Source organism: Giraffa tippelskirchi, chromosome 6, assembly GCF_054371585.1.
Source record: "Giraffa tippelskirchi isolate mGirTip1 chromosome 6, T2T-mGirTip1v1.2.pri, whole genome shotgun sequence".
Lineage (NCBI taxonomy): Eukaryota > Metazoa > Chordata > Mammalia > Artiodactyla > Giraffidae > Giraffa > Giraffa tippelskirchi.
Genome location: NC_137280.1, coordinates 33,221,625 through 33,248,448, shown reverse-complemented (window position 1 = coordinate 33,248,448; position 26,824 = coordinate 33,221,625). Strand labels below are relative to the sequence as shown.

Here is a 26,824-nt window from a genome sequence, read left to right as displayed (position 1 = left end):
AGAGCCTAATTCTCCATCCCTTGAGCACGGGCTAGACTAAGTGGCTCACTTCTAGCACGTAGACTAGGCTGAAGTGATGCCGTATGAACTCAAAGGTGAGGTCACCAGACATGTGATTTCCTCCTGGGGTCACTCTCTCTGGGGGAAGCCACTGTCACTCTGAGGACCTCCAGCAGCCCCGTGAAGAGGGCAATGTTGCCAGGCACAGAGGCATCCCATCTACAGCCAGCGCAGATGTGCCGGGTGTGTGAGGAGCCACCACAGTGGCGGACCCTCCAGCCCCAGCCAAGTCTTCAGAGGACTGCAGCCCTGACCAGCAACTTGACTACAGACTCATGAGAGACCCTGAGCTTGAATCACCTGGCTAAACTGTTCTCAGATTCTCCAAACCACAGAAACTGGGTGAGATTTTTTTTTTTTTAATTTTAAGCCATAAACTTTGAGGTGAATCTCTTAGAGAGATAGATAACCTACCCTCAAAAAGCCCTAAAAAGAAGATGTGGTACATATATACAATGGAATATTACTCGACCACAAAAAGGAAAAAAAAATTGGGCCATTTTTAAAGACGTGGATGGACCTAGAGACTATCGTACAGAGTGAAGTCAGGAAGAGGAAAACAAACACTGTATATTAATGCATATAGGTGGAAGCTAGAAAAAATGGTAGAGATGATCTTATTCGCAAAGCAGAAACAGAGACACAGATGTAGAGAACAGATGTATGGACACCAAGGGGGTGAGGGGGAGGAATGAATTAGGAGATTGGGATTGACATATACGTGTCATATATACACTGTTGGTTTCAGCTTTTTTCAGGCATGCATGCTCAGTCATGTCCAACTCTTTGCAACTCCATGGACTGTAGCCCGCCAGGTTCCTCTGTCCCTGGGAGTTCTCAGGCAAGAATACCGAAGTGGGTTACCATTTCCTCCTCCAGGGGAATCTTCTAGACCCAGGGATCGAACCCACATCTCCTGTGTCTCCTGCATTGGCAGGTGGGTTTTTAACACTAGCGCCATCTGGGAAGCCTAGTGGCTCAGGCGGTAAAGAATCCACATGCAATGAGGGAGACCTGGGTTTGATCCTTCGGTTAGGAAGATTCCCTAGAGGAGGGCATGGCAACCCACTCTGGTATTCTTGCCTGGAGAATCCCCATGGACTGAGGAGCCTGGCGGGCTACAGTCCATGGGCTCACAAAGAGTTGGACATGACTTAGCAACTAAGTACAGCATAGTATAAAATAGATAACTAGTGAGAATCTAACATACGCTCAGGGAAATCTACTCAACACTCTGTAGTGACCTAAAAGGGCATATACCTACATATAGCATATATAGATTATATATATAATATACATATAGCATATATAGATTATATATATATAATATACATATAGCTGATTAACTTTTCCATATAGTAGAAACTAAAACACAACATTGTAAAACAATTATACTCCAATAAAAGTTAATTTTTGAAAAGTAAAATAAAATAAAAATAAATTTTAAAAAATTAAGTCCTGAAAGGGATATGTGGTTATCCATTTCATAGATAAGAAAACCAAGGTGGAGATGTTAATTACTAATACTTTATTCAGGTCATTCAGCTAGTTGTGGGGAAAGGCAGATTTTAACTAAGATCTATATGTTTCCAGGGTCCACGATATGTCTACTGCAAAGACAGAGTCAATGAAACATCCAGCACACAAAAGGGAGCACTGTAGGGGAACATGCCTTTAGGGAGACATTGTACTTGCCTTCGCTTTTGCCTAAGACCAGCCCAGAGGATGAGAGTGAAGGACATCCAAGGGTCCATAGAAGGCCTACAAGAAGAAGGTAGAGATTGCCTTAACAAATATATCTATCAATTAAAACACCTAATAGATACTGCCTCATTCACATTTGAAACTGTGGGGCAAATATTAGCAGATAGTTTCCCCCACCGCCATGAAATTCACATTTCTAGCTTTGGGGATTCGTGAATGAAATTAGACATCACAGAAATACCTTTCAGTGCTTCCCTGGTGGCTCAGTGATAAAGAATCCGCCTGGCAATGCAGTAGACACGGGTTGGATCCCTGGTTCAGGAAGAGTCCCACATGCCACGGAGCAACAAAGCCCGTGTGCCACAACTACTGAGCCTGAGTTCGAGAGCCCGGGAGCCGCAACTACTGACCCCAGACCCCACAACGACTGGAGACCGCATGCCCTAGAACCTGTTCTCTGCAGCAAAAAGAAGGCATAACAATGAGCAGCCTCCGCACCACATCTAGAGAGCAGCCTCCGCTTGCCACAACTAAGCAAAGCCCACACGCAGCAATGAAGACCCAGCACAGCCAAAAATAAATAATAAATAAAATAATAAACTGGGGCTTCCCAGGTGGTGCTAGTGGTAAAGAACCTGCCTGCCAATGCAGGAGACATAAGAGATGTGGGTTCGATCCCTGGGTCAGGAAGATCCCCTGGAAGAGGGTATGGCAACCCACTCCAGTATTCTTGCCAGGAGAATCCCATGGACAGAGGAGCCTGACGGATTACAGTCCATGGGGTTGCAAAGAGTCAGACAAGAATGAAGCGACTTAGCACACAAAATAAAAAATAAATAAAAACTCTTTTTAAAACAAACAGATACCTTTCAAAAGCCAAATTCTTCTCTAACAGTTACTGCGGGCTGGAAAAGCGAGCAGAAGACAGAGCCTGGATCTGCACTATGCTAACGCTGGCCTTATCTCACAAGGCACATCTTGCCTGCTTCATTCTTTCCCTCCCAGGTGCAATCTAAATCATCTCCTATGTCCCATTTTTCTTCAACTTCTCTGAGTTTGGCAGACATGAGGATTGAGCCCTAGATCATACCTTCAGGTTTATGAGGACAGTAATCTGTCATCAGCACCTGCAGTGCCTTTTATCGGCCTCCAACTGCATGAATTCCTCTGACTCTTAGTCTCTGACATCGGATAGACTTTTCTCATCTCTAACCACTAAGGTTCAACCTCATTATTTGCTTTTGCGACAACAGACTACTCTGCTGTATTTTCTGCCTCTGGGAAAGTAAGGCAGGCATACAACTTAAAAAGAAAAGGCTTCAAAGGTTTAGTCCGTGTTGCTCGCCCACCATTCAAGAACGGAGGCACGTGGGGGTGGCTCCTTGGGGTCCACACCTGATATCAATGTACCCAGTTCCAAGTTTTGACCTTGGTCTGAACTCTGCACAACTGCATATGGTGGAAACACAACATGTGAAAAATTAGAAAGATGAGCTTGCATAGTGGTTAAGCACGAGGCCTGCAAAGTCAGAATGCTAGAGTGTTTTTAAAGCACTTAAGTCAGTTTCTGGCAAATCATAACCACTCCATTAGTGTTTGTTACATGTAGGCAGGTTAAATCTATTGAACCAAACTCCCTCATTCACATTTGAAACAGTTGGAGAGGCAGTTGGAGAACTGCCTCTCTTCTAAGATGGAGCTTTAATTCTCTCATTTAATCCCCACAAAACCAAACAGTATATTAAGATGTTAGAGTTCAGAACCCTCTATCCATCACCCCATTCAGAACTAGGGATTTGATTGTTATTTTAAAGAAAGAATATTTTAAATTTACAGACATTTGCTTAACAGTCTTTATGTTTTCCAATTTTGGTGAGCTAGGAAATTATTCTGCAGGATTGTATGTGGGTGGGTGTGTGTGTGTGTGTACATATATATACATATATATATTTACATGTCCTATATTTCAAAAGCAATGTAAGGCATTTTCAAGGGCAAAGTTGCCTGTTTTTTTATATTTACTCTCCACTTTAACTTGAGACTCTAACCTCATCTAAACTGACGCCCTCTTTGTCATATTTAGTTGAACATTATACATGGCTTCTCTGGTAAATTAACTTTCCATGCCTGAAATGCTATATTCAACTGTGGCATCTTTCTTAGCTTTGTGCATACAGCCGTAGGGGTCTGGGGGTCACTCTTTTCCAGAACTGGCTGAAGATAGAACTGTGGAATCAGCAATAGGTCTTTGGTAATAATCATTTCCACAAATGTATTGAACACTGTTCAAAGCTTTGCTACGTTTTCTCACTTTCTTCCTAGTGCAACTCATGCCAGATTCAGGAGCCAGCCCTGATGACCCCTCCCATCTTTTTTCACACCCACAGAGAATGAAGATTTATATAATGACTCTGGGCTGTAAGTACAGGGCTTTATCAACTCCACTATTCCATGAGGTAAATAGGACCTAGATTCCTTATAATTATATCCTTATTACTCAATGAATTGGTTAAACCTGCTGCTTTTAGCACCCAGTTGACATTGAGTCCCACTTCTTACTTCTTAAGAACAATGGCTAGGGATTTCCTTGGTGGTCCAGTGGTTGGGAATCCACTGGCCAGTACAGGGAACATGGGTTTGATCCCTGGTCCAGGAACTAAGATACAATATGCTGCACCGCAATTAAGTCCATGCCCCCCAACTACTGAAGTCTGCATACCCTAGAGCCTGTGTTCTGCAACAAGAGAAGCCATCACAACGAGAAGCCTGCACATCACAACTAGAGAGCAGCCTCGCTTGGTCACCACAACTACAGAGAGGCCCTGTGCAGCAAGGAAGACTCAGCACAGCCATAAATAAAAATAATTACTAAAAAAAATAAGAACAATGGCTAAATTTACCTCTTTGCAAAGTCTGGATTCTAATGCCTTCTTTGGTGGTGGTTCTCAAACTTTAGCACAAATTAAAATCTCCTGGCAGACTTGTGACACCACAGATTGCTGGATCCTGGTAGGTCTGAACTGAAACCCAAGAATTTTAATTAACCAGCTCCCAGGATAATGCTCATGCCCTGCATCCAGGACTCAAACCTTGAGAACAGCTGCTCTAGTTTATAAAAAATGCTACAAGAAATTCCAGTCTGTTGGGGGTTGAATTGTGTCCCCGAAATAGATATGTTGGATTCCTAACCCCAGGTCCCTGTGCATATGATCTTACTTGAAAATGGGATCTTTGTAGATGTAATCAAATTAAGCTGAACTCATACTGCATTAGTGAATAAGTAAAAGTCGCTCAGTCATGTCTGACTCTTTGCGACCCCATGATCTATAGCCCATCAGGCTTCTCTGTCCATGGGATTCTTCAGGCAAGAATATGGGAGTAGGTTGCCATTTCCTTCTCCACATACTGGATTAGGGTGGGTCCTAAATCCAATGACTGGTGTCCTCATAGGAGAGATTTAGAGACACACGATAGACTCATGAGGAAGAAGACCACCAAGTGATGATGGAGATCTGTCTCTGCAGTGCTGCAGCGACAAGCCAAGAACTTCAGAGACTGCTAGCATCCTAGACTAGAAGCTAGGAAGAGACAAGAGATGCATGCCTGGAGCCTTCAAAGGAAGTATGGCCCTGCCAACACCTGGACTTCAGAATTCTTGCCTCCAGGACCAAGAATAAATTTTAAGCCACCCAGGTTACAGAACTTGCCCATGGCAGCCATAGGAGGTAGATACACAGTCAGGGTAGAGATTGAGGATTTAGCCCAATCCTTCATCCTTCCCTAAGCTCACATCCATTCCATGGCTTCCTCGTGTATTTCCAGAGTGTATTTCCTCTAAAGAGATTGGCCACGTGACTCACTTTGGCAAATGACAACGGGGAAGAAAGGGCAGTGTTCCAGCGCTAAGCCGGGCCTTAACGTCTTGCATGCTTTCTTTCGCCCTCTTGCTCCTCTACCATTACTATGAGAGCGGCTTCCCCTTTCAGCCTGGTGAAGGGCTCCTTCAATCTCCCCACATATCTGCAGTGAGGAGCACAGCGGTGTTAGCTTCTCTGACTTAAAGCTAAGCCATCAAACCAAGCCAAGCTGAGTCTAGAGCAAAAGAAATCTTCCCCGCCCCATTCCTGTCCAGAGCCTTGGTCTGGACCTATGTTGTGAATACTGTTTGGCCACGGTGTGATCTGGGCAAACACTTTTGCTTTTCTGCCTTAACTGTGAAATGAGGGGGCTTAGATTAGCTTGTCTCTAAGTTATTACTTTCTTTTTTTTTTAATTGGAGTATAACTGCTTTACAATGTGGTATTAGTTTCTGCTGTACAATGAAGTGAATCAGCTATATGTAAAATACATCTCTCCCTTTTGAGCCTCCCTCCCAGCCCCACCCCATCCCACCCCTCTAGGTTATCACAGAGCACTGAGCTGAGCTTCAAGAGCTTTATAGCAGGTTCCCACCAGCTATTTTAAACATGGTAGTGTATATGTGTCCCCGCTACTCTCCCATTTTGTCCCACCCTCCCCTACCCTCACTGTGTCCACAAGTCCATTCTCTATATCTGCGTCTCTTTTCCTGCTCTGCAAATAGGCTCATCTGTACTATTTTCCTGGAGTCCACATACTTGCATTAATACACAATATTCATTTTTGAATGGATGAAAATGTCTACTTCTACGAGCATGGAAATTAAAACAAACAAAAATGAAATATGAACTTGCAGTTTCACGGGGGAAAATGGAGACCTTATCATCATTAGGGAGCTTATTCACAAACTCCTTCAGTCAGGCATTATTTATAAATGCATAATATACATGTATTAAATATTCATTATGTGCCAGAGTGCTGGTGGCTGGAACATCAAAGGTGAGCAGAACTCGAGTCCATTCCTGTCCCTGTGGAACCAGTCGAGACACTGATACTACTTAACTGAAGCGAAGGGAGTGGAGATGAAGCCAACACTCAAGAAGGTGCAAGAGGACTCAGTGGTGCTCTGCTACATTTAAAATGGATAACCAACAAAGTCCTACTGTACAGCACAGGGAACTCTGCTCAATGTTATGTGGCAACCTGGATGAGAGGGGACTCTGAGGGAGAATGGATACGTGTACAAGGATGGCTGAGTCCCTTTGGTGTCCACCTGAAACTATCACAACATTGCTAATCAGCTATACTCCAATATAAAATAAAAAGTTAAAAAAAAAAAAAGACTTAAGTCATGGGTTAACGAAGCAGGTAACAAAGGAGGATGCCAAGTCCCCTGTTTACTTCTTACGCAGACATTTTGGTCTCTATCCCTTTAACGGATTGTGCAATAGAAGCTACAGATTAGAATCTCCTAGAGTACTTGAAAAAAAGAAAAACAGCACTGGGTATGGGAGTCCTACCTCCAGAGATTCTGATGAACTTTGTTAGCATTGGTATTAGTATCATTTTTTCAGTCTGTCTCCACCCACAAAAATGGGACAATAACTGCCTGCTTTAACAGGATGTGCCCTGTATTTGTTTCTACTGCTGTATAACAAACTAAACACATAAATTAATATAAAATAGGCAAATTTAGCAGCTTAAAACAGGCTGGTTTATTAGCCCACAGTTCTATAGCGCAGAAGGTTGAGTGGACACACCTGTGTTCTCTGCTCAGGTTTTACAAGACCTAAATCAAGGTGTCTGGTGGTTTGGACGCTTATCAGAAGTCTCTGGGGAAGAGTCCCTTTCCAGACTCACCTAGGTTGTTGGCAGAATCCAGTTTCTTATGACTACAGGGCTGAGGTCCATGTGCCCTTGCTGGCTGCCTGCGGGGCCCTCTTTACCTTCAAATAAGAAACCAGAGTGTTGAGTACTTTTCATGCCTAGAGTCACTGTGAGTTCCTCTCCTGCTCTTTTCTTTTGCTTCCAGCTAGAGAAAACTCCTTGATTAGACTAGGCCTACCTGGATAATCTTCCCTTTTTAAGGTCAACTGGGCCTCCTGCATGCGTGCTTGCATGCTCAGTCATGTCCAACTCTGAGACCCATGGACTGCAGCCAGCCAGGCTCCTCTGTCCATGGGATTCTCCAGGCAAGAATACAGGAGTGGGTTGTCATGCCCTCTTCCAGGGGATCTTCCTAACCCAGGGATCAAATCCGCATCACCTGCATTGGCAGGCAGGTTCTTTATCACAAGCCACCTGGGAAGCCCCTACTGTGCCTCCTTACAATGACAGAAGGACTGTCATCACATTCCCAGGTTCAGGGATTATGGCACAGACTCTTAAGGGCCATTTCTAGATATCCAGTCTCTCACATAGCACATGAGTCCAGACAAGTGCCTGCCACACAGTAGGTCCTCAAACCATACTTTCTAAATGGAATGGAACTATCACTTTGCTGTGGCAAAGGATGAGAAGGCATAGATAGAGTGGCTGATAAACAGATCATTTATCAATTAGTTAAATCTAAGTATATTATTCTTTTAAAGACTTTTAGAGTAGAAAACACACATTCTGTGGAAGAGTTCTACAAATCATACATATACAGCTCTATACATTTTCACAAACATTATATGCATGTGAACAGCACACACCTAAACAATCAGAATATCCCTAGTACCCTAGAGGCCCTCATGGACACCGTCCTAATGCCATAGATTGCTGCTGCTGCTGCTAAGTCGCTTCAGTCGTGTCCGACTCTATGCGACCCCATAGATAGCAGCCCACCAGGCGCCCCCGTCCCTGGGATTCTCCAGGCAAGAACACTGGAGTGGGTTGCCATTTCCCTCTCCAATGCAGGAAACTGAAAAGTGAAAGTAAAGTCGCTCAGTCGTGCCGGACTCCTAGTGATCCCATGGACTGCAGCCTACCAGGCTCCTCCGTCCATGGGATTTTCCAGGCAAGAGTACTGGAGTAGGGTGTCATTGCCTTCTCCATGCCATAGATTAGTTTTGTCTATTTTTTGAACTTTGTATAAATGGAATCACACCATATGTACTTCTGAATGTCTGGCTTTTTTTGTTCAACATTCTGTGTGTTGTGATAAGTAGCCTGTAAGATGACCGCCAATGATTCCCTTCACCTGGAATTCATGATCTTGACTAACCCTCTCCCCTTGAATAACCTGCATCTAACTAATAAAATGGGGCTTCCCAGGTGGCGCTAGTGAAGAAACTGCCTGCTAATGCAAGAGACATAAGAGAAATGGATTTGATCCCTGGGTCAGGAAGATTTCCCTGGAGGAGGAAATGGCAAGCCACTCTAGTATTCTTGCCTGGAAAATCCCAAGGACAGAGGAGCCTAGCGGGCTACAGATCATGCGGTTGAAAAGAGTCAGACATGACTGAGCAACTGAGCACGCGTGCACACACACACACACTATATTGGATATCATATAAGTTAATTTATCCAACCTACTGTTGATGAACATTTGGATGCTTCCAGTCTGTAGTTATTACAAAAATAATGAACACAGCCATGAATAGGCCTATATGTCTTAACAGTCCTATAGCCAAGAACAGTCCTATATGTCTTTTGGAGAAAGATGTGTATGCACATCTGTCTGGTACACACCTAGGAGTGGCTCTGCTGGGTTACTGGATAAGGATAGATTCAGCTTTATATGCCAAATGGTTTTTCCCAAGTGGTTGTACCAATTCGCACAATGCCAGTAGTACATATGAGTCCTTACTGCTTCACAATCTTGCCAAGAGTTGGTATTTTCTTTTTTAGGAGGACCATTCTAGTGGGAACTGTTTTCGTTCCCCAAGGTTCTCAGGTAATATTAATATTCAGCCAAAACTGAAAATCCCTGCTTACCTACTGCTTCCCTTTTATTAGGCTGAACCACATGAAACTGCTTGTTTATAGGATTTAAAAAGGTAAATATTGGCTATTTCTTGTGGCTAAACTAATGATTTCTTCACATCTTATTTACATTTATGCTAAAAATTAAACTCAAACTGAAATGCACATCAGTGGGGAAATGTCTTAACAACTGGAGCTGAAATGAAGTTTTTAAATTAAAAATGGATTTCAGTCACTTTTACATTTTAATATTAACCAGATCCTTAAAAGCTTGAAAACAGACCAATGATGTGCACCCTCGCTGCCAGTCTGAATCTCCTGTGGGTTTTTAAAACTTAAGTGTCCCTGCCCCAACCCTCAGGAACCCTAACTCTGTGAGATTAAGGTGAGGCTAAGAATGTGTGTTTGTAAAAGGCGAATATACAGACAAGGCTAAGAACTGTTGATACTACCTGTCCCATGGCTTTCTTTACCACTCATTCAATATAAGGAAAGACTTAACAGTTTGCTGATTTTATATACTTGGAAGAGAAGCACTTGTGTGTTAGTTCCTTCTGGACTTTAGAATGCTGACCTGCATGTCAGGTTGGAAAAATTATTTTGCCCTGAACAGGACTCTCTCTACTGTATCAAGGATGGAAGGCTTGGATTTGACTTGAATACAGCTCTATGAACTCAGAGTTAAAAAGTATCACCAAGAGCATTTACTGGTTACACACAGGGATTTTTAAAAGTGCCCAGACACAACCATATTACCCAATAGGAGGACTAAGCATATACTCAGTGACCATAAAACCAGGTGTGCACGTCCACACCCAGAAACAAAAATGCTCAGTTAAAAATAAAAATTATGACCAAGAGGGACAAAGAAAATCTAAGTAGTCATCATGACAGGAAGAATCAGATCCTTGTATTTCCTTAAAGTTATTTTCCAGAGTAATTAAAAATTAAATATAGGGCTGGGGAAGAACATCTAGGGGCTGGGAGGAAGCAGTGCCGTATACAATTCTGAGCTCAAGGCCTTTCTTTCATTTCAAACTTTTTTTTTTTTAATTTTGTATTGGGTATAGCCGATGAACAATGAGCCTTTAAAAATCTTACTGGAGTCCTGAGTCAGATTGGTTCCCAATGCCATTCCTTGACCTCTGCCAGCGATAAATGCATCTGTATTTTCACATGCAGGGGAAAGAAAAAAGTCTGGAAACTTCATTTTTATCAGTTATTTACCAACTCTGGAATTCTACTGCCTCCCGTGTGATTTTTTTTCCTGTCCGCTTATAGGACTCCAGCACCTGGAGTCAGGACACACGTGTTTAAGTTGAAAGAACGCACTAGATGGTTTTAATTACTAGACTCTACCAACAGACCGCCAAGGGGCTCCCAGGCTAGCCAAGCTGAAAGCCTCCACTGTTGGAATCCAAGTAGTTTCCAACATCTGACATGCTCAGGTGGAATGATTTTGTTCCTAATAACCCCTTGGGGAGATGCCTGTTCGGAATTCTCAAGCCATCTCCCATCCCTCCGCTGCTTAGCCACCTGAACCACCTGGAGGATCAGAGCACAGTCACCCAGCAAGACTCTCCCTAACCCACCTCCCAGGTCTTAGAGGAACAAGTTTCAACCGCACCCAGCGCAGCGGCTCTCTGGCCCAGGCGGAAAAACACACCTGGCCGGTGACTCTGATAACCTCACTAATTAGGTGCCCAAGGGGGTCAGCGACAAACCCAGAAGGTCACACCTCAAACCCCGCCGCCTCCTGCCTCCCGCACGAGCCCTGCCAGGTGCTTACCCTCTTCTAAACGACAGGGAAGATCTCAATCACGGGTCTCAACTCCAGGCGCGGAACGAAACCCCGCGCGCGACATCTTGGGAAATGTAGTCCTCGCCTCCCTGGGGTCCCCGGGTCCTCCCATGAGACCACCAACCCAGAGGGTTTTCTCTGCTTAGGTCCGGTGAAAGCGGAGCTGCCATCCCCTTGTTGGGGCGGGGCCGCCCTCCACGGAGGACTCGGGGTGCTCTCTCTCGGGTCGGTGGGAAGAGAGGAAACTACAGTACCCAGGCTGCTCTGCGCCGAGCCGGGAGCCGGCAGCCTCGCTTTGCGTGACCGCGGCAGGTTGGTCCTGGAGCAGATGAGCGCAGAATATTTAGGCGAAAACGCGAGGAGGGGGGTGGGATCGCGGGGCAGGAGGAGTATCTCCGCCAAGAAAATTATGCATGCGTTAGGGAAGCTCTGAGAGAATGGCTGTGGAAGGTAAGGGACGCTTGGGCATTTTAAGCTCCCTCTTAACGCGCGCACCCCAATACACACATCCCCGCTGAAGCTTGGGGAACCTGGGGAGGAGAGGAAAGGGGGTGGTGGCGAACGGGCCCTTTCCTCTTAACACCTCTTCTTGGCACTCACCTGAGCCACGGAAGGCCAGTGGGCGCTTTATTCAGTTGCTTTAGAAAGACAAGTAGATTGCGCAGGACTCTCGGGTTGGAGGCAAAGAGTGTCCCTAATGCGAAACGATGTACTGGAAATGGGGGGAAAGCCCGAGAGGTCGCCTTGAGATTTCAGCCCCGAGGTGCCCTTTTTGATGCGCCCCACCTCCCGCCCCATCCACCGAGCCAGCTCCTGGGCCTCGCGGCTGGTAGATGCTCGCTTTGCCCACCCCCGCTCCCTCCTCCCGCACGTGGGAGAGGACCCTCACCAGGTGCGTCATGGGGAAGCATGGACTGCTATTGGGTGGAGGGCCCCACGTCGTGTGTACCCAGAAGCGACAGCAGTGGATGTACCTAGAGGGTGGAGGTGTCCCTACACCTGCCTCTATTCATACAACCCTCCCGAGGCTGGCAGAGTTTACAGAAACAGTCAGGGATGAGGGCAATCAGCCTCTTCGATTGGGGTAAATCCTCCTCTTTGAAGCCCACCTTCTTTCCTCATAATTTTGGCCTTTGGCTTTACAGTGCGGGCTCTATGATCCTGCTTCCTTTGAACTTCCCGGTTGAAAGCCGGGATGGGTGGTTTGTATGGAATCCCAAGTTTTCATTCAGGTGCTCTCACCTTGGAAGACTGGCTTTTTAGCAGAGGGTGGTTTCTGGGGGAAAATATGTGGGCCAGACGCGTTTATGATGTCGCACTAGTAGCCAAACTGTCCCAGAATGATAAAGTGAAATGAGCATGCGACTAAAGGGGAGCATCCGTTCATCTCCAGAATTATGGTTCCTGAGTGTGGCTCAGGTCTTAGAGGAAATGGGTGTTGGAAAGAGGGCATGCTTGCCAGCTGTGGCAGGCTCCTTGCCAAGGGGAAATGAGCCTGCTCCTTGGAAGCCGGAGGCAAGAAGAAACCATGAAAGCTTACTGGCGTCCCTCTCCCCTCCCCACCCCAGGTGAGAACAACTGAGCTACTCTGACTGTTGTTAGATTACTCTTGTTAATTACTTAGCAACTTGAAGAACCAACAACCCAGCTCCTGTAATCAACATCCATTAACTTGGAAGACTTGCTTTTGGGCTGTCTGAGGTTTGAAGATTTCCCCAGCTGGGCACTTTTATCTACCCATCTACTCACCTTTAATGTATATATTTGGCTTTTACATTATTTATATAATTATAAGTGTATATACACATACATGCATACATACATACATATGATCCTCTGGAGTAGGAAATGACAACCCACTATCCAATATTCTTGCCTGGGAAAATCCCATGGACAGAGGAGCTTGGTGTGCTGCAGTCCATGGGGTCACAAAGAGTTACACAACTTAGCTTTTAAATAACAACAAATCATATATGTGACTTTGAAAAAATAACCAGCTTTCTTTTCCATGCATATATAATAGTAGAGTGAGAATCTGACTTTTTGCATTGTTAACAGTTGATGGTAACTAAGACAAGATTTTAGATGAAAAAAAACAAGATAAAGTTCACTGAACTGAGGCCAAGGGCAAGCTGACCTACTGGTACCCTCTCTACTTCACCCCTCAGATGACATGATATCTTCTCTTTCCCCACTCTTCTGTATCCTCAAGTGAAGGGCACTCCCACTGGTTGCCAGTCCAGGGTGTACTTGAAAACAATTTCCTGCTTGCTGGAAGTATAGAATTAGTCATATTTCTTGCCTGATGGGTTATTATACCAGTGAAGCCAGACCTTACAAAAACAAAGGCTTTGAAAGGAAGTATGCCTGGACTGTGGAGAGCTTATTTTATTTTCTAGTGGCTTGTTTGGTTAAAGTGGCTGTCTAGTAAACAGGAGATCCTGAGCTGGAATCACAATGAGGCTTCAACTTGAAGAATAAAGGGAACGTTTTAAACTTTGGCTGCAAATATTCCTGTCTCTGGTCTTTACAAAGGCAGGCCTCTTGATTTGAACTTGGCCCTTCCTGGCTACTCTCACTTGGTCTTTCAAGGTGCAGGGTAAACTCCTCTGGGAACTTGTCTTAGCCCTCCTTTCCCTCTGGCTTCTGAGTGGTCTGCCCAGTATGTGGGAAGTGCCTCTAGCATTCTGTTCCCTTAGCACCTGTGCTTCCATCCATCCTAACACTTGCCTTACTTCATGTCTCTCACTGGACTCTAGTGAAACTGCAACCCCTTAGGAGTGGAGACCGTATGCTTTTGACGTTTTATACTCCCAGTCTATAGTATACTACCTGACCTGTGATAGGTATTCAATAAATGCTCGTGAAATGCATGAGAAATAAATCCGCGGAGCTTTTGTAACTGACTCCCTAAGGGTGCATGGGACTTTCTTAGGATTTCTGAGAGGTTTGAAGGTAGGGAGGCTTTTAAAGGAAGTGCCCCCTCTCTTTAGTCTTCTGATGCTCAAAGGCTCTTCTAGAGCAGTGGTTTTCATCTGAGAGGGATATTTCTGCCTAGGGCATGCATGTTTGAGATAATGCAGGGTCTGGCTTGATATTTTGTGCCCATGGGCCAGCGATGCTAAATGTCCTGCCGTGCATGGCCTTTTCATACAAAATTCCCAACCCAAGACCAGGGAACAATCAGTTTCCCCAAGCTCACTGAGAAACACTGAGAATAAGGAATTTCACCAGTGGAAATGGTATAGGAAATATAATACATGATACTTAACATCTGAGATTTAGTTTCTGCATCTGGAAAAAATAGGCACACTACTGTTTAGTTGTGAGTATTAAAGAAAAGAAAAGGGCTTATTAAGGGTGCCCAGAAAGTAGATTCACTGTAACTGTTATTTGTACTACCATCCTTCTTTCAAAAACCAATACTGTTTGGAACCTGTTTTCTACCCTGAATTTTCACTTATTCATGCCAGTTTTTGTAATTAGTAACAAATTAGAAGGTTTTTTTTCCTTGTAGTGTATAACCTGTTAAGTAAGCTTGAACTTGTAAAAGTGTTAAGAGCAAGTAGGTGGCTCATTCATTTTGCTGAACCTGTAGCTTTGAGTTTACATTGAAAATGAGATGCCGTCTGTTTATTTTATGGCTATCCTGAGTTAGGTTTTCTTTGAATTAATTACATCTTAGGCGTAGTCCCTAACCTGGTTACGATCCAAGTCTTATACCTGTGGGCAGCTTAAAGCTGTGCTTTCCAGCCACAGAATGTGTTATGGTCTGCATTCAGATTGAGATTGTATTGGCATCCATTTTCTTCTTAAAAACATGTTGTAAGAAATTACTCCATTAAGCTGGAGAACTAGGACCTCTAGAAAGGAGGTAGCCTGCAGAAACCAAGAGTAATCCATTCTCCATGGAGACTGTGGAGACAGTTGTATCCATTGAGACACTTTTCTAACACAAGTTGTAAGCAGAGGGAAAAAGTAGATTCATCTGGCATAGTGTTGTATCCACCTCTGTATTCCAAGATTGGTACCTGGCAGTTTGGCAGACCTTAGTAATTTTTTCCTGAGCGAAGTATTGGGTTAGCCCAAAAATTCATTCAGGTTTTTCCATACAGCGTTATGGAAAAAAGTGAATGCGCTTTTTGGCCAACCCAATATAAATGCTTCAGAGTAAAAGAAAACTTTTCCTACCTTGGTCCCCATTTCCTCTCCCTGCATCATCCTCTGCTGTATAAGAAAAATGGAATGGAGGAATACTATATATAGTGTTTCTGTTCTAGATCTAATAGAATAATAGTTCCTCTTCCATGGCAGAAAGATGAGTCCCAATATTCACCACCCCTCCAGAAAGATTTCCAATAGAAGGCTGTGTGCTGTAAATGACATTGGGCTAGGGGATCTACATTTTCCATCTAAAATGAACAAGCTAACTTATCAGATAGCCTCTGATTAGTCACTCAGTGCTCACATTCTATAGTTTTTCTCCTGTGAAAGAGTAACAAAACTGCCCTTCACCAAAATATTGTAAGGATAAGTAGTCCTAACAGTGGCTGGGTAAAGAGGAGGGAACAAGAGAGTTGGAACCTCATGGCAAAGAGCAGCAGTCATGAATAGTTTGTACCCTGCTGGCCTTCAGAACTGAGTCACAATCACAATGGGAGATAAAGACATTGTCTTGATTAGAAGGGTACAGGAGTTATTTTTTTCTAACTTTGGGCTGGATGGTAAAGTGGATTTGCTAATACCTCACCCCAGTAGCAAGTTTACCCCTTATGGGAGCACATGTCTTTGTGACATTGGCAGCCTGGGCTCCTGCAGCAAGTACCTGGGACCCAGAGAGAGAGAGGGCCCAACTACAGATGCCTTGCTCCCTTTCACAGGGTTGCATGTGTATACTTGTCTTCTCGCCAGAGGAGAGCCCGTCGAGAGTAAAGAGAAACCAGCAGTGCCCTCCTCTTGGATTGCCCCCCATGGCACAGGAATCAAGGAGGAAGATGGCTGTCCAGGTGCTAGCCGGCCTCCAGTTTTTCTAGCTGCGTTTGCATGTAGGGTACATGGCTTTGTGCACTTCTCCTTGGTGGGGCTTTTTACCTGACCCATGATAGACTCTTCGCGAGGTTGGGTGAACGAATGAATCAGTGAATGAGTGGCAGACTGAATGAATGGGTAAGCTTATGGGTGCATCTGATTTCTGCAGTAGGCCCCACGTTCTCCCCAAGGAGAACCCTTAGTTGCATTCATCTGCAGAAGTGGACGTTGTAAAGGCAGTGCAACTGTCAGCCTGCTTGCCTTGTGACTCCGTGCAGCATCCCAGGGTCAGTGTTCAGCTACTCGCTACTCAAGTCTCCTGCATTTCACTTTTCACCAAGGGTCTTTTTTGTTTTTAGTCTTTTTAAATATTTATTTTGTTTTGTATCCCACAAGATCAGACTTTCCTGCAGTAGCAGCTTCAATCAGTCACTCAGTTTTAGACCTTGAGAGTGATGAATGGAAGCCCATCATGGAAAGCTCCTGTCCAGTGACTATGCATGAGGGAGAGGTGGGAGCCCTAGCCTGACTTCCTACCATTCCCAGCTCTTCTCCTGATTTCTAACTGGTTGGACAAGACTTCAGTCGAATCCTGCTCTTACCTGGCCCCGCCCTTGCTAATTCCTTTCAGTCCACCCTTCTTTCTCTTCTGTCTTGCTGTGCACTTAGGCCAGAAGGAAGCAGGGCTGGTGCTAAGAAGGTGAAGACATGTGGAATATGTGATAACATGTAGCCAGTGTAGCTGTGTCCTATCCACATGCTGAGTGAGTCACAGTAGATGCCCTGGGGACACATTACAGGAGGGGCAGCCAGGGATCCAAAGCCTGTTCCTGTTCCCTGGGGAGTAAGCATCAGACATTGTACATTTGGTAAATTAGGAGAAAGAGGAGAAAATTGCAGACTCTCTTTCTCTGGCATTGGGCATTTGCTGTTAATAAGCTGGAGAACATTGCCTGTGTGCAAAGAACTCTACTAGATTTGGGGGGGAGTCCATAAAGAAGAAAGCTTAGCCTTCCCTTGTGTCCACTTGGCTGGAGACAGATTCAGATGAAAGCTGAATGATATAAGTGCTAAATAAAAGTACAAGCAACATAACGTGGGAGGTCTGAGAACAGACAGAGCATTTAGTTCAGAGCTGGACAGGACGGGATGACCTAACCAAGGGGACCGCCTTTGAGTGAGCTTTGGAGCACAATACTCATGAGTGGGCGATGGGGAAAGGACATAGAACAGAGGGCTGTGAGTGGGATGTGTGTTCCCTAATGACGTTCCCCCCACCAGGTTCTAGCATTGTGGCTGTTTAGCCCGCTATGGGCAGGGTAGTGAACGGGCATGCGCCTGTCTCGTCTGATACATTCCTTTTCCTATGGGCTCCATTATCCGCTTGGCCAGACCTCCAGCACTCCCTGCAACCCAGTTGGATCTTGCCTGCAGTCCTTTTGTCCCAAGAGGGAGCTAGGAAAGCTGCTCTCCTGATTCCTCCCCACTTTTCTGATGTGGATGTCACAGCACTACCAGCTCAGAGCTGGCTCATGAGAGCACACTTGGCTATATTTAGTCTGATTTTTCTAAAGTGTGGGTGCAAGAAGCTGCTCGTGTAGCTTGCCTCCCAAGGGAAGAGCGCACGGGGTGGTGGTTGTCGGGGGCCGCCTCACTGCCTTCTCTCTGCAGCCTTTCTCCCAGGGCACTTGGTGCTGAGAGGAACCAGCTGGCAAGTTCAGTTCCTTTGTTCCTCAGCTGCTGTTGATACTCTGGAAGGTGTTTGGTGCTATTCTGTCCAGAAGTCATTTTTATAACCCAATTGTATTAGTGTCTGTATATTAGTTGCTAATGAAGGAATGCAGATCCTCAGAGTTGGGATAAGACCAACAAAATATAATAGGTAAAATAAAAGCCATCCTCACTTTTAAGTGTAGTTTGATTTTATTCGTTATGTGATTCCCTGATATTATGAGGTAAACAGCAGGAAGTAAAAGTGATCCTAATTGTTGTTGTTCAGTCACTAAGTCGTGTCGGGCTTTTTCCGACCCCATGGACTGCACCACACTAGGCTTCCCTGTCCTTCTCTATCTCCCGGAGTTTCCTCATAATACGAGTGTGTTTATTCACTAAAGACTCAACACTTAATCTCTCTCCACCAAAAATTTACTTTCCACTCAACACCCACAATTTTGTAGGTTGGGCTCTCTTAGTCTGTTAATTGCTCAGTTATGCAATTGTGCAGGCAAGTTGACTGCAAAGAGAAATTTCAGATCATGCAAAAGAGGAAAAAAATTCATGGACTCAATGAAAGTAATATTGGAAAACTGACAGAATGAGACAGCTGTGACCCAATTAAGATTTGGCTTACTTAGGCCAGGTAACCATTAAACAAGAGAAAACTGACCTACGATGCTGATTTAGTAGGAACCAAGAAAAGAATTAGACCATCTAAGAATTAAGAGAAGTCTCTGGTGAAAAATAATGCCCTGAAATACTTGGGGAGAAAATGATCTCCTTTATAAATCGGCTGTGAAAAGTCAAACAAAGTGAAAAATGTTTTGTCCTACAGACATAAATCTTGTTGGAGGAGCTATATAACAAAAAAATTGACTTTTTTTTGTTCTAAGAATTAACAGGTACTTAAAATTTTAATCTAAGTTGTTTAAACTGGAGATAAACATCTCCATTTCTCTCTCCAAGTAACATTCAAACTGTTTCACTCTTAATTTTTGAAACTTGAGTCTGTATTTCCTTCCCTCTCTGTTTTACATTAGTACTTTAAAAAGTTTAAAGTTCAGATTATTTAGGTATAATTTACATTCAGTAAAATTTACCTTTTGTAGTTCTTTGAGTTTTGACAAACATATACAATTTATTCAGTCTTGTAACCACGAAGAAAATCAAGTTCAGTTGCTACACCCTGAAAAGATTTCTTGTTCCCTTTAGTTACACTTTGTTCACAGTCTCTGATAAACACACTGTTCTGAGTTGTCTTTATACTTTTGCCTTTTCCAGAAGGTTGTATAAAGTATCATATACTATGATAAAATGATATCATCTATATTGCCATTTGAGTCTGAATTCTTTCATGGAGTATAATGCATTTGAAGTTCATGATTCAGCCCTTTTAATTGGTGAATAGCAAGCATTCCATTGAATGGATGTACCACAGTTTATTCACCAATTATATGTTTAGATTGTTTCCAGTTTGGGGTAATTGTGAATAAATGACTGTTAGCAGCTGCATACTGGTTTTTGTGTAAACATAGTTATTTCTCTTGTATGAATAGCTCAGAGTGGAATTTGAGTCAGTGTGTGTTTTAACTTTATAAGAAACTGCCAAACTGCTCTCTAGAGTTACTGTCTCATGTATATTTTTCTCAATTTGGATTTTTTCTCTATTACTCATCTGCTCATAATGAGGACCTCACAAGAATAAGAGAATTACATTAATGGGGACAATTAGAAGGAAACAGTTTTCCAGAAGTGAGTTCCCTGAGCTATATTATGGAAGAACATGCAAGTAAAGCAATGGCAGATATATATCTTGGTTTCCAGGTTAGTCCATACTTCAAGGATGGATTTGGCCTGGAAACATCACTGGTTTTACATCCAAAAGAAAGCTGTTAAGTTCCCTTTATAATAAAAGTAACAGGAATTTTCCATCAAGTTCTGGATATTGATTTTTTGTTTTGTTTTGGTTGTTATTGTGGAAAACCAAATAAGGAATGCAGCCCAGATGAGGGAGAGCTTCCCTTTGGAGGAAAATTGGGGAAGGACATGCTTGAGAGGCCACAGATGAGTTGAACTGGAGCAGGAAAATCTTACCTCCCGTCCCTGGAAGGAATTGGTCTTGCCTGCCAAGGGGAGTTGCCGGTGGAGCCAAGGACTCCATTTTATGAAGCCTAAGAAAAGGTTAATCGATTCAATCTCTAGTGATTTAAATTTTAAGTGTGGCTGTGTGTGATCTGATTGAAAATTGGGTCTTTCACGACCTCTCCCTTTATACAGTGGGAGCAGTCTTGATTCACCTGCAAAGACCAGATTTTGCTCAGCTACAAATTAGATGGAGGGCTTTACCACAGAATTGCTTCCAAGTGCAAAACATAGTTTTGGAGTTATAATTTGGGTATGGATGCATTAGGATTTTCAGAATTTCCCAGTAGTCTTGGGGTATTTAAGTTTGGGATAGCCCAGAATTTGTATGATACATGGTTGCCTTAAAGCAGTGCTACCCTGTTGGAGGTTGTAAAATGTCAGTTGAGGGTTTTTGTGTTTATTTTTGAGAAGGTGCCTATGCATTACATAGAGGTGAAAATATAATATTAACCAGGCTTCAATAGAAGAACGTTGCACTTAATTTTGTTTAGAGTTGCCTGTTTTCCCCATGATGACAGTGGTTTATAGCTGGAGGAAAGAGAGCAACCAATAGCCAAGAAATGAACATTCACCTCCTGGTCTTGGCTGAGTCATCACCCTTTTTTTCCTTCCATCTCTGACATTAGAACCAGATGTGTGTCAGTACTTTGTGATGCCTTAGCTTTTGCTTTGTTTGTTTTCTGCTCTCTGAGATAACTTAACCACAATGTAAAAAAAAAAAAAAAAAAAACTGCCTGAATAAACTATAGGATTGCCATTTGGTGTTAAGTCATCTTGGAAATTTAGGTGAGTATAGCATTTACTTCCTATAGCTTAGAAGTGAAATATTCTTCATTTTATACTCGCAGATATTTATTGAGCATCCAGTGTATGCCAGTCTCTAGCAGAATTTGATTTATAGTCCTGTAATACCATGGATAAGCTTAGGAAAAACAAGTGTTCTGAAGACAGATCTGCTTAGGTAGTATTTCCTTAGTAATGAGATTCTTCCGGGGCACTTGGTGATAACATCCATGTTCCTCCTCTCCTCCCTTGGATGGTATGTTTATGAGTCAGAAATGTAACTCAGTTGGTAAAGAATCTGCCTGCAATGCAGAAGACTTGGGTTCGATTCCTGGGTCAGGAAGATCCCCTGGAGAAGGAAATGGCAACCCACCCCAGTTTTCTTGCCTGGAGAATCCCAGGGACAGAGGAGCCTGGTGGGCTACAGTCCATAGGATCGCAAAGAGTTGGACACTACTTAGCAACTAAACCACCACCAATACCGTGGATAAGCTTAGGAAAAGCAGGTGTTCTGAAGACCGATCTGCTTAGGTAGTGTTCCCTTAATGATGAGATTCCTCTGGGGCACTTGATAACATCCATGTTCCTCCTCCCCTCCCTTGGATGGCATTCTTTTGAATCAGAAATGGGGCCTTGAATCTAACACATGGCCTGAGTCATTCTTAATAAGTATATTTGGAGATGCTGGTATGGGGGCAAGATTCTCAATCTCAGATTACAAGAGGGGACTGAAGTTCTCATGGAATCCTTGACCCCCTTAAACTATATGCACAGTATGTCTATGGACATTGTATTTTTCATGGGAAAGGGGACCAGGGCTGTCATTCTGTTCTCCAGGGAATAAAGATGAATGTGATCTTCTTTAGAACAACCATTTGACTTTTTTTTAATATATTCTGATAAATGTCTAGTGCCAACAACTATGTCTGGCACATAGAAAGCATACAACTATTTGTTTAGTAAACAGGAAGATTAACATCTTTTCATTAGTTACTACTTGTTACTCTAAGCCAGCCTCTTGATGGCCATTCTCCAGATGTTGTTGTTCAGTTGCAAAGTCTTGTCTGACTCTGCAACCCATGGGCTGCAGCACACAGGCTTTCCTGTCCTTCGCCATCAACTGAGTTTGCTCAAACTCATATCCATTGAGTCGGTGATGCCATCCAACCATCTCATCCCCTGTCACCCCCTTCTCCTCCTGCCTTCAATCTTTCCCAGCATCAGAGTCTTTCCCAATGAGTCAGTTCTTTGCATCAGATGACCAAACTATTGGAGCTTCAGCATCAATCCTTCCGGTAAATATTCAGGGTTGATTTCCCTTAGGATTTATTGGTTTGATCTCCTTGCTGTCCAAAGGACTCTCAAGAGTCTTCTCCAGACATTAGTTTTCATAATGCAATGAGATAGTTGATTTCCCAGCCGATAGCTGAGAGACTTCAGGTCCAGAGAAGATAGATAATTTCTCCAAGGCCCCACAGCTAATTGGTAGTGGGACTGGGCTTTGTTGCCAACTTTGCCATGTTCCAGTGAAAGTGAAAGTTGCTCAGTTGTGTCTGACTCTTCGCGACCTCATGGACTATGTAGTCCATAGAATTCTCCAGGCCAGAATACTGGAGGGGGTAGCTGTTCCCTTCTCCAGGGGATCTTCCCAACCTAGGAATCAAACCAAGGTCTCCTGCATTGCAGGCGGATTCTTTACCAGCTGAGCCACCAGAGAAGCCTAAGAATACTGGAGTGGGTAGCCTATCCCTTCTCAGCGGATCCTCCTGACCCAAGAATCAAACTGGGGTCTCCTGCATTGCAGGCAGATTCTTTACCAGCTGAGCCACCAGGGAAGCTTTTTCCAGTCCTGTGTTGCTTTCTGGTTTCGTTTCAGTTTGGTAGTTTGGCTCTACTTTACTAGCTGTTTGTTGGAAACGTTGATAATGTAAGGGGAAGAATAAAACAGTGTAATAAACAAAACATTGCTTATTTGGGCTCTACAGTAGGGAAAACTCTTTCAGGTTTTTAGATCAAATCTCTAATAAGATATTTATCTTGATCTCGGCTCTCTGCACTTTAGTTTCCCTCTGTGTAAGAGCCTGAGGTCTTTGGGTTTTTGTTGCTGCTGTTTACCCCTGTGGGTTTCCAGATTCACTTATGTACCCAGCACAAATAAGTGCGCATTCCTATTTGGATAATAAACATTCATTGTGCTCTTATGATAAGCTCGGCTCTGTGAACAGCACTCACCGGGTGATATGAAAGAATGTAAGGCCACCGACCTTCCCCTCATGGGGCTTACGGTTGCTTCAGATTCAAGGCTTGGGTTGTGAATGTATCTTAATGAAAAAAAAAAAAAGATATGGACTTGGGCAGAGTGGGCAGTGTAGGGGGCTCTGCTTTCAATCAGAGGGAGTCGCTATGCCCACAGCAATGGTCCTCACTGCCCTTGACTCCCCAGAAGATGTTCTTACAGGGTGTTTTTTTTGTTTGTTTTGTTGTTCATTTGTTTTTTTAAGACTTCTATGGAAAGTTTGATCACAGCCTGGAGAAATTGAAAAACCAAGCAAGCTAAAGTAATAAGATACGGGAAAAGAAAGGAACAGAGGAACAGATGTGAGAAACATTTCAGAGTGAGGGGGTGAGGAAGAGTAGGATTTGTGATTGTGTAGTTATAGGGTGTGACAGCCACATAATTGCTCCCAACTCTTCAAAGACAATCCACTGCCAGTAAAATCAAGCCCAAACTCCTTAGCAGTCAGGGACCTTTCCAGAATGTCACTGCCCTCCTGCTTCAGGCTGATCTCCACTCCTTTCCCATAGGGACCTTCCCTGATACTTGAGGGGCCCAGGGATACAGTGCACACTGACTCCCTACCGTATTGTTTATGCTGGTCTCCCCACCTAGAAGGTCTTTCTTCCACATGTTCATTTTGCACATCCTTCTATGTGCATGTCTAAGGCAAGAGAGTAGGTGGGTAAGTCAGGGAGATTTCATGTGTGACGAGCAGGATTGCCAGTACCAGCAGTTTAAGGGACGGGATGAGGAAGAGGAGGCTGAAGGAGATGGGAAGAAGCAGCCAGTGGAAGGAGGCGTACCATTTCAGAGTGGAGAGTCTCAGCATCACTTGATGAACTAAGATAGCCAACAAGACATATGCTTGGTAGTACCCAGTGGTTTGTTAAAAATTTAAGGCATTCTGATGAAATGGGGAGGCAAATCCACATTATAAACTTTGGGGGTGTTGAGGAAGCGACTCTTGATGCAAATGTATCATCAAGAAATGGAAAGAAGAGGTGTGAAAGTGGAAAGGAAAGGGAGTTGTGGAAAGGGAGTAGTTATGGAAAGGGAGAGATCAAGGTCAAGGGAGTTGTAAATATTGTGAGAACTTGGAAGAAGGAAAACAGGGGGTCTCACATAGGTGGGAAGCAGTTCAAAGCAAGATATATTTTTTCTTAAGCTATGAAATATTTGAGAGTGTTTCTAGATTGTGAATTGACCCAGTGGAGAGGGAGATTTTGAAGATACAAAGGATAAAAGAGGTAACCTTTAGAGCAAGGGCCATCAGCACCAGCAAGAGTTTAGCTGTATTATGTCTTGGTGAAGATGTTCTTTCTGGAAAGGGTGGTTGGTACAGGTAAGGAATGTTATAACTATAAAATAAAACATGACTATTAAAAATATTACTAGCTATACTGTGATAGGCACTGTTCTAAATTTGTCACACGTTAATTCATTAACCTTCACATGAATCTTGTGAAGTAGGTACCATCATCATCCCTATTTACAAATAACAAAAGAGGTGCAGAGATGTTAAGTGACTTGCTTGTGGTCACTCAACTAGTTCATGGTAAAGCTGGAATTTGATTAAAAACAGAAGATGTTTGTGACTTCCCCAGCAGTCCAGTGGATAAGACTTCACCTTCTAATGCAGGGGGTGCGGGTTTGATTCCTGGTCAAGGAGCTAAGCTCCCACATGCCTCACAGCCAAAAAAAACCAAACCCTAAAACAGAAGCAATATTGTAACAAATTCAATAAAGACTTTAAGAATGGTCCACAAAAAAAAAAAAAAAAAAAAGTCTTAAAAAGATGTTCATCCCATTTCCTAGTTAGGACACTTTGGGGAATACTGGATTCAGACATTATCATCTTCAGAATTTTTTAAATTATGAGACTGTTAAATGATCACCTACTAATATACTGTTATGTCAGTCATATCAATGAAGATTTTTTAAAGGATGATCTCTAAGGACATCCACTGTGGATCAGTGACAATTTCTTGCCTGAGTTTATTTTGTAATAACTAACTCCAGGTAGGACAAGGATGGACTCGAGAATTTTGAATTCTCAAATGTTGAAAGGGGATAATTTTCAGAACATGAATCCTCTTTTGGAAAGGTTAGGCTTTGTGGGGGTGGGTGGAGGGTGCTTGCCTGTGGAGCAGGGGTTGGATGTACAGGCCAGCCAGCAGGTACCACAAGGGCACCCTCATTCTACAGCCTGGTTTCAGGGTTTCAGGAAAATAACAGCAAGTAGAAGTGATGTCAGAAAGGTGAAAAGAAAAAAGGTGAAATGATGCTGAAAATAAACTTGGCCAACTGTACAGTTTTGCCAAGATGGGAACATCATCTCCATTTCCTTCCATCTCCTGCCTCCTTTCTGCTTTTAAAGGCCTTAAGATTTAGGTTTCCAAGGTGCTGAGGCCATTGTCCCTGATTCTAATGATAAGGGAGAGTGATTTTCCCCAGCTAATGTTCCGTCTATTGCTAGCTAAGTGCCTCTCTACAACCCCACGAAGCTCCTGCCTCCCTCTGACCTGCTTTGCCTGGCCAGGGTTTCTTAACTGAAATTCAATCACTTGGCTTTGGTGCCCGCGTGTTTGCTGGGGCTCACCCCAAGGCCATCATCATTGCAATCCTACTGCCCTGGCTTGCCTTCCCAAGTACAGCCTCTCATTGGAGCCACAGCTGACCTATTGGCAGCTGGACCAGGCGCTCCTGTTCCCGTTTCATAAATTAGGATGTAAAGGCTCTCTTGCCCAGGGTCACATAAGTCATTAGTGACAGAGCTCAGATTTAGAACTCAGTCTCAAGTCTTTTTTATTATGGCTTCTGTGATTGCTGCCATGATTTGGAAGGAATGCTACAGTGCCTACTTTGAAGTGGGATACTCTAAAAGGGAGCAAGAATTTTCTTCAATTATGAGTGAAGGCAGCCAGAATGGGGCCTGAAGTCAACTTCCCTGGAGGTCTCTAATCCTTGGCTGAAGTGATAAGTTTCTCCTCTCTCCTAGTATTTTATTGATTCTCTATAACTGTATCTTCTAAATAGAGTGATATTTAAACAAACATTTTTCAGGTATGGAAAATTTTCCTATTTACCATAGAAAGAAAAAAATATGAAAACAGAAATAAGAAACTAAGAATAACAATAGTTAACATTTATTAGGTACTTGCTGATATTCGCAGCTGCGACTGCTTTTCAGCCAGCATACACTGATACAGCTATTACTGGTTATTGATAGACAAGGACTTTCCTGATGGATTGGGGTCCAGGCCATACTGGTGGTCTTAAATACTCTGACTGTTCCCCAAAACCCTACAAGATGATTGTTAGTATTCATCTCCTACATGACAAAATTAAGGACCAGACAGATTAAAGAATTTCCCCCAAATCGTTCATTTTTCAGTCACCTAGTCATGTCCAACTCTCTGTGACCCCATGGACTGCAGATGCCAGGCTGCCCTGTCCTTCACTGTCTCCCAGAGTTTGCTCAAACTCTTGTCCATTGAGTTGGTGATGCCATCCAACCATCTCATCCAGTGTCACCCCCTTCT

At 43.6% G+C, this 26,824-nt stretch overlaps 2 protein-coding genes across 33 annotated transcripts in view; one reads left to right on the top strand and one right to left on the bottom strand.

Annotated features, from left to right (window-relative positions):
* COLEC10 (collectin subfamily member 10) overlaps window positions 1-12,132 on the bottom strand; it is a 484,235-nt gene extending 472,103 nt beyond the window's left edge. For 9 of the 19 annotated variants that reach the window (XR_014058040.1, XR_014058045.1, XR_014058042.1 and 6 more), the window contains exons 1-2: window positions 11,321-11,540; window positions 1,756-1,821 (exon numbers count right to left, since the gene is read on the bottom strand). The gene's annotated coding sequence lies outside the window, so the exon portion shown is untranslated. Of the gene's footprint in view, window positions 1-1,755; window positions 1,822-7,482; window positions 7,569-11,320; window positions 11,541-11,932 lie in introns of those variants that run through there. The other 10 variants (XR_014058044.1, XR_014058041.1, XM_081505278.1 and 7 more) reach the window with 3 other exon arrangements.
* SAMD12 (sterile alpha motif domain containing 12) overlaps window positions 11,654-26,824 on the top strand; it is a 442,508-nt gene continuing 427,337 nt past the window's right edge. For all 14 annotated transcript variants that reach the window (XR_014058046.1, XR_014058047.1, XM_081505307.1 and 11 more), the window contains exon 1: window positions 11,654-11,782. Coding sequence is in view for 12 of the 14 variants with exons in the window: in XM_081505307.1 (XP_081361433.1) it covers window positions 11,770-11,782 (13 nt within the window). In the remaining 2 variants the exon portion in view is untranslated. The remainder of the gene's footprint in view (window positions 11,783-26,824) is intronic.